This window comes from Watersipora subatra, chromosome 9 (genome assembly GCF_963576615.1).
Source record: "Watersipora subatra chromosome 9, tzWatSuba1.1, whole genome shotgun sequence".
NCBI lineage: Eukaryota > Metazoa > Bryozoa > Gymnolaemata > Cheilostomatida > Watersiporidae > Watersipora > Watersipora subatra.
In genome coordinates this window covers 12,000,504-12,012,573 of record NC_088716.1, presented here as the reverse complement: position 1 = coordinate 12,012,573, position 12,070 = coordinate 12,000,504, and the positions used below count along the sequence as shown (strand labels likewise).

The 12,070-nt window shown below is 33.1% G+C and overlaps 1 protein-coding gene across 1 annotated transcript; it reads left to right on the top strand.

Moving 5' to 3' along the window:
• The first annotated feature begins 4,453 nt into the window (after positions 1–4,453).
• LOC137404358 (uncharacterized) lies at positions 4,454–11,662 on the top strand. Its single transcript, XM_068090557.1, has 4 exons — positions 4,454–4,546; positions 6,956–7,150; positions 9,564–9,660; positions 10,579–11,662. The coding sequence occupies exons 1-4, from the start codon at positions 4,522–4,524 to the stop codon at positions 11,195–11,197; spliced, it is 936 nt and encodes a 311-aa protein (XP_067946658.1). The 5' UTR covers positions 4,454–4,521; the 3' UTR covers positions 11,198–11,662.
• Positions 11,663–12,070: the final 408 nt, after the last annotated feature.

The following is a 12,070-nucleotide window of genomic DNA, read 5'->3' as shown; positions in this document are numbered from 1 at the left end:
TTCAGCTAATAATAATAATAAACAAACAGTTTAATCCCAAAATTACTTCTCTGTGATTATTGTCCATCGTCTATCCTGTTTTATATTAGTTTCCAAATATGTGGCCTGTGTAGGAGTTGTCTACTCCTTACAACATGTGAACATTATTACTGATTCAAAAATATCTCTAGGCTTGTTATTTATATTAATAATCCCACATTTTCATCGTGGGTGTTTGTCTATTAGTCTGCATAACTGCTCTGTGTTTTCCCATTCTCTGGTTGACATCACGCGCATATGCTCTGTGCCATCTGCCAGGTCGATAAAATCTTTGGTTTCAAAACTTCATCTGTTTCCCGAGAATCAGCCTCTTAAACACCCACCTGCAGGTTGTTTGATTGAAAATGGAATAAATCCTGGGCATCACCAGGCGTACTGCGAGTTGGCAATAATTTTAGTTTAGTTTGCTCAAATACCTTATTTGTGTATGTTTCTTAACCCTGGCATAGGCCTACAAATTCAGAAACATCTCAAAGTTTGGCATTCTAAGAATTTATACAAATCGTAACTTTTTAAAAGTAACAAGAATGGAATCTATTTTGGAATATGGAATCACATAAATTAAAATTTTCTTTTTTAGAAAAAAATATAAAAACCAGCAAAAATGCTTTGAATCAGCCTTTGCTTTGTACTACGATATTATATGATTGAGGGTTTCAACCCAGGAGTATCACAGGCTGGAATATACTATAGTCTCACTCTTGTGGATAGAGTATGCTTAAGGTTACTGTATGTACTTACACCAAACCTTGTTGATAGAGCGCTAAAACCATAGGCACACAAAACCATGAAAAGGCTTACATAGCTGATGCATTGCGCTAGCACCAGTTAATAACAACACTCATACAATCTAACCAACGCTGTCTTATTCATAGCGATAGACTCGTAGTAATTTTAGTAGACACTTTTTTATCCAATAAAATTTCGTTTTGAAGTAACTAAGATTAACTAGGATTAACTAAACTAAATGAGATAAGCTAAACTAGGAGTCAAAAAATTAACTGAGATTAATTAGGATCAACTAGGATTAACTAAGATTAAATAAGATGAACCAGGATTAAAAAAATTACTGAGATTAATTAGGATTAACTAAAATTAACTGGTGTTAACAAATAGATTGACTAATAAGAATTGAGTTTGATGAGGGGCAGAGGGTTTTATTTATGCTAGATCTTGAACGGAAACATTATTATTATCATCTTTAATTCAAAGGTTACTCATATTATTCTCTATCACAGACTTCTAGCAGGTAAGAATGCCTGAAGTATTTATATAAACACTCTGCTGTGCATTTAGTGGTAAGTCTATGAAAGAAATAGATACGCCATGGCTTGTAAGTGAAGCTTAAATAAAAGTAGCTAGAATTGAAAATGAACATAACAAAATCTCATTTGACAATAATCACCTTGGTCAGCCAATCACAAATGTTTAAATTACTACTTAGGCAAACATGTTGATGTTCAATATTGTGTTAACATAATTTCCTTGGCTATTCAGCAGAAACTGTTTATTGATATGCATAGTGTGAGCTTTGGTTTAGGTCTTGCTTTCATTCTGTTGCAGTAACAGGTGGTGGAGTCAACAGAAAGTTAGATATAAATATGATTTTTTGACTTAGAATAAGTCAAAGATGGACAGTGGAAAGATGACTGCCATTGTTTTGGTTTGATGCGTATCTGAAAAATTTAATAGAATACAAAATTTTGTTAAACGAATTACATTTTTTTTAACTACATGCTTTCCAATTTTTAGACAATAACATGATTTTAAAATTTGCTGTATTATAATAACAATTTTAATGTTGGAAAATTTTAGGATATTCTATTCTCTATCCTACACCTTGAGCTGCTGAGAATGCCTAAAGTATTTACGTAAACACACTGTTTTAAATTTACTAGGAAGTCTCTGAACTAATGATACTTTGTTGCTTATAAGTGAGTTCTAAACAAGAATAGCTTAAGCTGAATCACTTTGTTTTGCCAATCCCAAATCTTAAAATTGCAACATTGAAAGCATGTTGATGTTTAACATGACACGTCATAATTTCCTCGCCTATGCAATTGACGCCTTGTGTCAATATGCATAGTGTAAGCTTTAGTTAACTTTAGGTCTTGCTCTGATCTGTTGCAGTAACAGCTAGTAAAGTCAGCAGAACTGTGGATATAAAAATTATTCATTGATCTGATATATTGCAGTGGAAAAACGACTGCCATTATTTTGGTTAGGTGAGTGCATTGAAATTCTAATAGAATCCGCAATCTCAAATTAACTATATGCTCATATGTTCATGACCCTTGTGCATTCAAACTATGAAACAATAATAAAGTTTCTAGTTTTGTGTATTTCAACAACAATTTTAGTAGCTCTAGGGCTTATTATGGCCGTTCAGTATTATAGCTTGTTTGTAAAACAAGATCACAATAAATAAAAACTATTTTTATTTGTTACAGAAACTGTGTAAAATTGTGAAAATGGCACTTTTACAAACATTTTTAAATAGAACCAATTAGGAGGTCGTATCTGCTATGTCTATGTATATATTTATCAGAGTCCGTCGTATATCTGTTGGTTTTCCAGCTATAGCTATTATTAGAACAGCGGAGCTGGACAACAATGCAGACGCAAAGTCATGGAGTACCGTCTTTGGAAGCCCAGCCTTATTAACTAGCTTAGTGGAACTTTCCATTGGCATTATGCCAGGCTCACAGCTTAAAAGTTATAGTTGTTTGACAAAGTTTTAAAACCTTTAGAGTTGTTTTTAATTTTTGCATAATTTATTTCAACTACACAAAACACTTCTCTTATGATATGTAGCTTGAAAGTAAGAATGTGAAACGTTGTTATATGTTAAATGCAAATCAAATTTCTGTCCAAAGACTTTTGTATTACCTGGGCAACGCCGGGTGGTACAGCTAGTCTATGTATGTGTGTGAAATTAGTAGCTGTAATAACAATAGACATCTAATTCAGCTGTGTGTGTGTACATGTAATTTGTTTATGTAAGGAACTCTACTTATGAAAGGCGAGTATAGCACAAAGTAAAGCTACAGACTCCTTCCTCCTGTGTTTATAGTAGAGTATATCAAGACATTTCTATAAATAAATTTAATAATAACATGATACATTTTTATAGATAGTAATCTTGTTTCTATAACACCCCTTATGTAGCTCATCCATAATCTTTCACGTAGCCTGTTATCTTTCAGGTCATACTGTGTTGCCGTATTTCGGAGTTATCCTCTCGGCGATTGTTCGTAAGCTATGTGCACCATAGGTCGATCACATCGCCAAGGCAAATCTTTCTCGGACAAACCGAGAAAGATTGCAGCTGTTAAACTTTCCCAATCTACCGCTGAACCTCCACAACAATCTGTGCAACACTTTGATGATGGTGGTTGACAGTTGTGGATTGATCAATCTAAATTTCCCTTCATGATATTTGCTGCGGAACTAGCATTTTATTGTTTTAGTGACTGCATTGTGTAAATGAAAACAATATATCGTGGACTATTCACTGATGTAAATGCGAGTGGGTTTGTCATAGTTTGACCAATGGCATCACAGACAATAACTGAAGTATTGTGGGAATAACACCGACATACGGCGATATAGTGTGAACCAGCTTTAAGTAGCGCGTTACGTTATTGATAGACAGGTTAGTATCCTCGACTCAGGAAGCCATAAACTGGTAACCAAACTTGTTGTACTAAGTTTTTTTCAAAGAACTTTATTCTTAGTTAAGTAGAACTGATCTCACTTTGACTTAATCACAGCACTGTAATAATGTTTAAGATGAATAAGCACTAAAATATACATTATTAAAAACAATATTATCTATGTTGATGAATCTCACTTTATCATTGTGTGTCTGTCTGTTAGTCCACATAAAAACTATGTGTTTTCACACATTTTGGTTAATCTCGTCCGAGCTTCATACGTATATACTCTATGTCTTTGGCGAGGTCTCCAAAATATTTGGTTTCAAAGCTCTATCTCTTTTCTGAGACCCAGCTTCTTCTGCACCCATCTGATTAGAAACTCTAGGATGCGCTTTTGCATTTTCAATTGCACTCAATGCACTCATTGAGGGCAATTGTACAATTTCTCTCAATGAACACATTCATGGATTGTTGTCATGCAAGCAGTGTAGGAATTTGCTTTGAAAATCTGCATGGCGTGCTGAGTGAAAATAAAAGAAATCTCCAGCAACGCTTGACTTGCCGCTAGCATAAAATATTATAAAGTACAAAATTGGGGAGCACTTGCTTAAAAGTCTCACAAGCGACTTAGTGCCTGTCATGCTCTTGACAACACATTCCTGATCAGCTCAAGTGAAATACATTACATTACAAGTGGGAACACACAGCTGTTTACACTTGCTATTAAGTTCAGCTGTGTAAACATATAAGGGATATTACTCTTCACTGCATAGGATCTCACCTCACTCACTAACATTACTGTTTCACTGCCGATTAGAGAGATATGGCGCTCATATACCATCTTCTTCGTAAGTTTTTATGTTATTTTACTAATAGTAGCAAAAATATGGTTATTAGATTTAATAAAAGGATGAGGTTTTTCGGTTTTAGTCAGTGCTAGAAAAACAATATTTTTGCTTGCTCAGAAGTTCTTGACCTAGAAATTGTGTTTAAATACAATATAATGTGATCATCAACACAAGTATGTCTAAAGTAGCTTAGTGAAAATGGCATATGTCAAATGTTTGCATGTAAAAGTTACATGTAGTTAGAATAAAAATGTTAAACCTTGTTTACTAGTTAGTGATTTACTTTGGGCCTGTGTTCAGTAAAACATCTTGTTATGTTGAAAGGTTTGAAAAAAAACTCAAAAATGGCCACTATATGTAGGAAAATGGGCTTTTCAAGAACAAGGAAGAGACAACTTCAAGTAATGATATTAAACCTAACCTCCATGCATCTATGATATCTAACAAATAGTGTTACTACAGACTCACTTACATAGCTACGTGAAATTAAATTAAAACTGTATGTTTCTACTTGTATAACTTTATAATCACAATGTATTGAGTATAATCCAAACGACCAAACGAGCGGAGCAAATGTTTGAGTTTTATGATAAATGCATGTGCACACAACTCACGAAAATTATTCATCAACAACGTCGCAAACCCTTGTAGCGAACTCTCATCAACAAATTTAACCATTTTTGTGTAGGTCGTTTAAGTATAATAATGATACAAAACACATAAAAACATATTTACATATGCTACCAAGTCTTTGAAAATTGTTGACATTTTCCTAAACCTTACCCATCTGATCGGATTATACACAAATAGACAGATTAATTTGGCCGAAAAATCGTTATTAAAACTTGCCAAGCCTTGCTTTTATCAAAATTAAGACCGGCAAGCGAACCGCCGAGCTGCAGAGAATAGAACCATTAAGTCGTGCACATTTCACGAAAGAATAAGGTACACATTTCACCAGTCTATAGCATTGGTGAATTGCCGAAGGTTTCTGTAATTAACGTAGAAGTACTGAAATCGTTTCTTTTTTGCCAATTTCAAAGTAACTGACATTTTGGAAACTTTTGAGTACTTTGGTATTATAACTGATGTCCAAAGCAAGGAAAGTAAAGGAAATGACAATGATATTTTTTTCTAATGATTCTTATGAGATTATTACAATATTTAATTATAAGTTTGGATGACTATTGAAGTGTTATAGTCACACTAACAACATCGATGATGGGCAATATGTTACTGTTTTTATTTTTTCTAAATAGTTTTGTTAAATAAATTTTCTAAAAATCTATATAAATATTATTTCTTGATATTGTTAGCTATGAAGTTTTGAAATGTAAACAAAATTGTGCATTGGTTTTCTATTATTACTATATTAATAATATTGGTTATTCTAATAATATCGGTGCATTTTACTTCTAATATTGGCCAATAGTGCATTTCTCCTATTGCAGGGGGAGAGATATAAACATATAATCTTTTCCTTTCATTATTGCTGTTTGTTGTATATAATAACAACCACACCCAGTACATTACAGCTACCATTGCAGTTATCCTATTGCACTGCAGTGCCATTTGACTGCTAATATTGCATTTCTCAACCATCAGTACCCTTTCTTTTTTCCAATATCACTTTGGTCGTGGGCTGTATGACAGAGGAATTTTTAGTTATTGAATCAAAAAATGCAATATTAAAGAAAATGGCAGATTAACTCTTGTTACACCAACAAAAACAAATCGCAACCACTAGAAATGGCTAAAAATGGCTCAATGATAATGACATCATTGTTAAGCTATGAAACAATGCAATTCAATTTTGAGACTAGTAAAGCACTACTTTCAAAGCCCTACTTTCAAAGCAGTACTTTCAAGGCGCTACTTTAAAGTACTACTTTCAAAGCACTACTTTCAAAGCAGTACCTTCAAAGCGCTACTTTCAAAGTACTACTTTCAAAGCACTACTTTAAAGCACTACTTTCAAAGCACTACTTTCAAAGCACTACATTTAAATATTGATCTTATTGCTGTCCTCTGGTTAATATACGGTAACAAGTTTTACTGGTCTGAAATAAAAAATCTTTGGTTTCAAGTCCCAAGTAATTTTTAAACATTTATTTTAGCTCAAAATTTTCCATCTCATTGGTACCTTGATGACTCACATGTTCACTGGTATGCTCAAAAAGTTTTCCTATATGTCATGGTGGTTGGAGGGGTAAAATATCTATTGTGAATATTATGTGAACAGGCTGGTAAAGACTTAGCTTAAATTTTCATTCCATAATTATTAGAACGGAAACACTAACTTGGCAAGCAGTCATAGCATGAAGAGTTTTAACCCTGATGCTGATATATTTTAGAAGTTCATTCTGAAGCTGCCTATTGCTATGGCTGAGTGCTGTGCTGACTTTGCAGGTGGATGTACAATAATGCTTATTTTAAGCACAGAGTTGAGCAATGCTGATATTATTACCTGCGAGAACATTTATCAAGTTAATTCTTCCTTAGAAACTAAAGATACAACAAACTGGCATGTTTATATGCCAAAGATAGACAACTCCTCAATCAGTGCGTTTGAACATTGTGAAAGCAAATGCTGTACAGACCCAAGTAAGTGTACTGCTCTGTTGACATCCTAAATGGGAGAGTTTAAAGTTTTTTAGCCTTCCAAATGTACCTAAAAGATCTATATGTAAATTTACATAAACTATTTATCGCTTGAGTATACAATTTCATTTAATACATGTCATAATAAATAATATATATAATAAATTATTTGTAAGCATTGCTAACTGTACAGGGGCATTTAATTAGAAGTGGCAGCGCTTTCATTAGATTGATCAGACACAATGTTATAAAAACATCATGGCTGACTAATAGCTTCTTTTGGTTTATTTGACAGCGTGAGAAGCTAGAGATTCCGTAAAACCTCTAGTTAAATGCCATTACACTCTATTTTTTAACACTTCTATAGTGGCGGTCAAATAGAGGAGGTGTTCAAATAGAGGTGGTGTTCAAATAAAAGTGGTGTTCAAATAGAGGTGGTGTACAATTAGAGGTTTTATGGTAGCTGCAGTGCCAAAGATGTGGTAGCATGAACTTTTCTTGTTCCACCCTGACTCCTAACTGCTTAGGTATTATTTTAATAACAGATTTAAAACCAAATATACTAGTGAGTAGAAGTGGTCAAATATGAGGATATTCTTTTTTATAATTTCTATTCTGTCACACCAACATACTACAACTCGACACATATATCCACCATCATATATGTTAGTTTATGAACTTTCTGTTACTACAACCTTCAATCCAATATCTCGACTCCTTCGCAATACTATTTGATTACCAACTTTTAAAGCACTTGATAAACTCTTTCGAGCATTAATGATTTCTGTCATCTCACTTTTGTTTTGACATGTAATGAAAAACATCATTTTGTTGACAATTGCTAATGCCAATAAAAAGTCATATACATACATAAGGTGGCACAAATGGTTATTCAACATGTTATTATCTAAAAGACAACTATGCGTTAGAAACACGGCTTCATGGAAACCGCCTGTCACAATAAGTGAATCTAAGGCTCAGAACATCTTCCATGGATGATGGTAGTTATCGAGAATGTATCTTTGGGCTCAACACTTTTGTAAGTAATGGAGCATATCTATTGGGAAGCCAAAGTGTCTTGCTACCATTAGTGTCAAGGTCGTCGGCACCCGCAGCAAAGGCTGACCTCTACTACCTTGAAAGTTTGCTCTGTGGCTACTAGCATAACTACTAGAAAAGCGAATTTACCACACTATATGAGTCATCTTAGGTTGAATGGGTCTATTTTATGCTGTCATTAAACTAGGTCTAGTTCGGCAGCTCTTGTCTATCAATACAAGCCAATCAGTTAGTTAGTATAGAAATAAACACAACTTCCTGTTAGAGAGATGCAGGAAAGTATATTTACATGTACAGTGCCTACGACACAGCTAACTTGAGAGACTGCTCAGCTGGGCGTGTGACAGGCAGCGCTTTATATATTGTGATGGAATCAAAGAGTAATGTTCACATAGCTGTGCGCCATATAGTAATGACGTTCAACACATATTAACAGATGAATTTGTACAGCCACCTCTGACCTATTCGTGTGCTAACAACATGACATTTCAGTAAACACAAACACATCTTGGATACTGTCTATAACAATTACGACCTTAGCTTTTGTAAATCTTTTCGTAACTGTAAGGCAGGGATACCATTGGGCTGCAAGTTGTGAAATATACTGGTACAGTCATCTTTCACTTTCACAGTTGAACGGGGTTGACACCCTCTCCCCCTTCTGTAGGAATAAGGGAAAATCTGTGAAATAAAAACTAATAAAGTCATATCTATTAATTCACTTTTCATTAATTGTAAGTAGGCCTACATGTGTTTTTAATTTTTTGGAATTTTGAGTGGCAAAGGTATTTAGAAGACGTAATGTACAAGAAAGATTTACGTATGTCTTAATTTTAGTAAATTTTTTAATTTATGGCAAAATTTAAAAATTATTAAGTGTTCATCAAAAATTTATAATTTTTTAATAAACACTTTTTACATCTTTACTGAAGCCGCGATGGGTGAACTGTGAAGTGGGGATTATTTTAATCAGTGTAGGTGTTGAAAAAAGAGCACACAACTACTGGTGTTCCAGTAGTAGTCATAGAAAAGAAACTGAATTTAAACTGCGCCAAAAACGCCAAATTTATATAATTAACTAATTATAGCATTTGATAAATTCAAGTCTGCAAAATACAATAGTTTTATGTGATAAGTTGAATTTCTTCATTTGACCAAAGATTACAAAAAAATACAAAAAAATTGAAATTAGTTTAAATAAAATCTTTGACTTTGAGATTTTAGCTTTCCTTAATTTTAAAGTGTCAAAAGCTTCTTAAAAACCTAAATCTTGAAATTTTTAAAATCTAGAATCAATTGAACCAGTATAATAGTGTAACTATTAATAGTGTAAAACATTATCTATATTTTTTCTTAGACTGTGATGCTTTCATGTTGATACCTGATGGTAATGAGGACTATCCTTGTTCACTGATTTTCTGCAACGGCGAGTGTAAGTACAAGAGAGAATTGGGGTAAGTCATCAAGAATAAAATCCATATTTTTCAATTGCTAAAAATAAAATTAGGTTTGATAAAATGACTTGAAATGAATTTGCTGTTCTATATTTTCGAACATTTCAAAAGTAACCTACAACCTTAAATAATATACATACATGTATATACAAGCTCTCCATAAAGCTAAAGTACACTATTCTTTCCCTTATCTGGTATACATGAGGGTGTGACCTGACAGCCTCTTACAGCGCTCTAACCATTTTATGTCATATGTACTAAAAATGACCTAAAATAATTCTTTATTATGCTAACTTGTTCATTGTGTTGTTTTATTGTTTATTCTTGATACATCGTTTGTTTTTATTTTTTATTGCAACAAAAACATTTCAATAAAGCAATGCTAAAGCTATTTCATAGGATTGAATTTCAATGATGGCAATTATGTTGGAGTTGTCATTCTGTGTAAGGTTTTTTCCCAGCAAAACCAACTATACATAGTTAACTGCTTAGATAACTAATGGTAAAATGTTAATATAGTTAACATTAACTGTTGATCTATTGGGCAAAAAACTTAGAAACATTAAAACCCTTTTGCTGACAACACCCAATTAAGTTCTAAGTGTGTAACTACAGAGAGCATTTTTAGTTGTTCTAAAAGTAGAATGCAAAGTTCCTGTTGTATGCCACATTCAGGGGTGTCTTCTGCTGAAAACATGTAGCTTGCACAATTAATGCCGTGACACAACACTCCGAGATACAGAGGACGTGGTGAACTGTTATTTTAACTACCGTAAAACCTCTATTTCAATGCCATCACCCTATATTTTTCAACCCTTTTCTTATAGTGGCGTTCTATTAGAGGTGGCATTTAAATAGAGGTTTTAGGGTATATTATATTACTTATATTATATTAGCTATATTGTATATTTATTGTAGAGTTGACATTTACTTAATGCAGAGAGGTACCTCTGATAACACAACTTCGAATGTCACCTTCAACAATGACACTACAGAACCGTTGGAAGAGCACAAAAAGACAAATTCGACTGAGAACACAACTCCAATACAAGTAACCATTATAAAAGACATTTTTAATACAGATCTGATGGAAACTACAGAAACCAGTAAAATTTTACTAGCTGCGACTACAATAAAAATTTTACCTTTTCACCAAGAAACATCACCAGAAAAACATAAAGATGAATATAATGAACGGACAACACCTTTTGAGACTATGTTACCGATAACAACTCAAACGAACTACAAAGAGGAAACAACTTTACCATTTCACAGTTTATCTACACAGCCAGCAATAAAACCAGAAGAAACTAAACACCCAAACAATCATGACGAGCCTACCAATAGAAAACCTCCAAAAAGAAAACACAATAGTGAACTCTCGATAAACCGAGTATTGCTTTTGAGTGTTGTAGGTGTTTGCGTGGCAACTGCTGGGTGTATTGTCTTGCTGTTGTTGAAGAGTTTTGTAAAATGCTTGAAGAACAGTCAATTGAGAATGAAAGGTTATCATCTTGTCGGAGAGCATGAAGCGTAATTTAAAGACATTGTGTTTGTTCGCATACCACCAACTTAACCCAGTTTTAGGTGCTGACTTGTATTGGGACAGCAAATTCAGCAATCAATTTTTCCCCCCTTTGACCTTGATACAACTTTTTTCAGACTAAAAGTGTAAATAAGAAACTGCTATCAACCAAGTTTCTTATTTCATCAAAATATATTGTTTAATCAATGCAGGTTTATATTTATGTATTTATTCTTTACATGTATATGTAGAATTTTCCAAGCATTGAACCACCGTATGTGACTGAAATAATCTAAAGATACTGTAATAAAAATTGTTATCAAGCTAAAGAAAAGAAAATTTTTAACATAATCTACTAATTTTGTTGTATTAAAATTTCTAATACAAATCTGTCATGTGCAATCTACTGAATTATACTTTGATCATATTATTGCTTTTTGTAGACATTGCACAAAATTTTCTTATAGTTTTACTTGAAAACCATAAATAAAAAAATTATAATATTCATGTTTGTGAAAAACTCAAATTGCTTTGAAAACTCATGAAGTCATCGTTAATTGGCTATGTTAAAATGTCATGATATATGTCATACCATTAAGTACTATAGCATATCATACAGCGCTATAAAATGCGATGTATTATAGCATAGCATATCGTATCAAACATATTGTATGATATCATGCCGTATTATATTATATCATATCATATCATGCTTTATCATATCATATTGTATTCTATCATATCATATTGTGTCTTATCCTATTATGCTGTATCGTATCATATCGTACCGTACCATCTTATCCTGTGTCATATATCATATCATGTTCTATCATTTTGTAGGAAGATGTTTTGTCATACCAAATCGTATCATATTATATATCACAC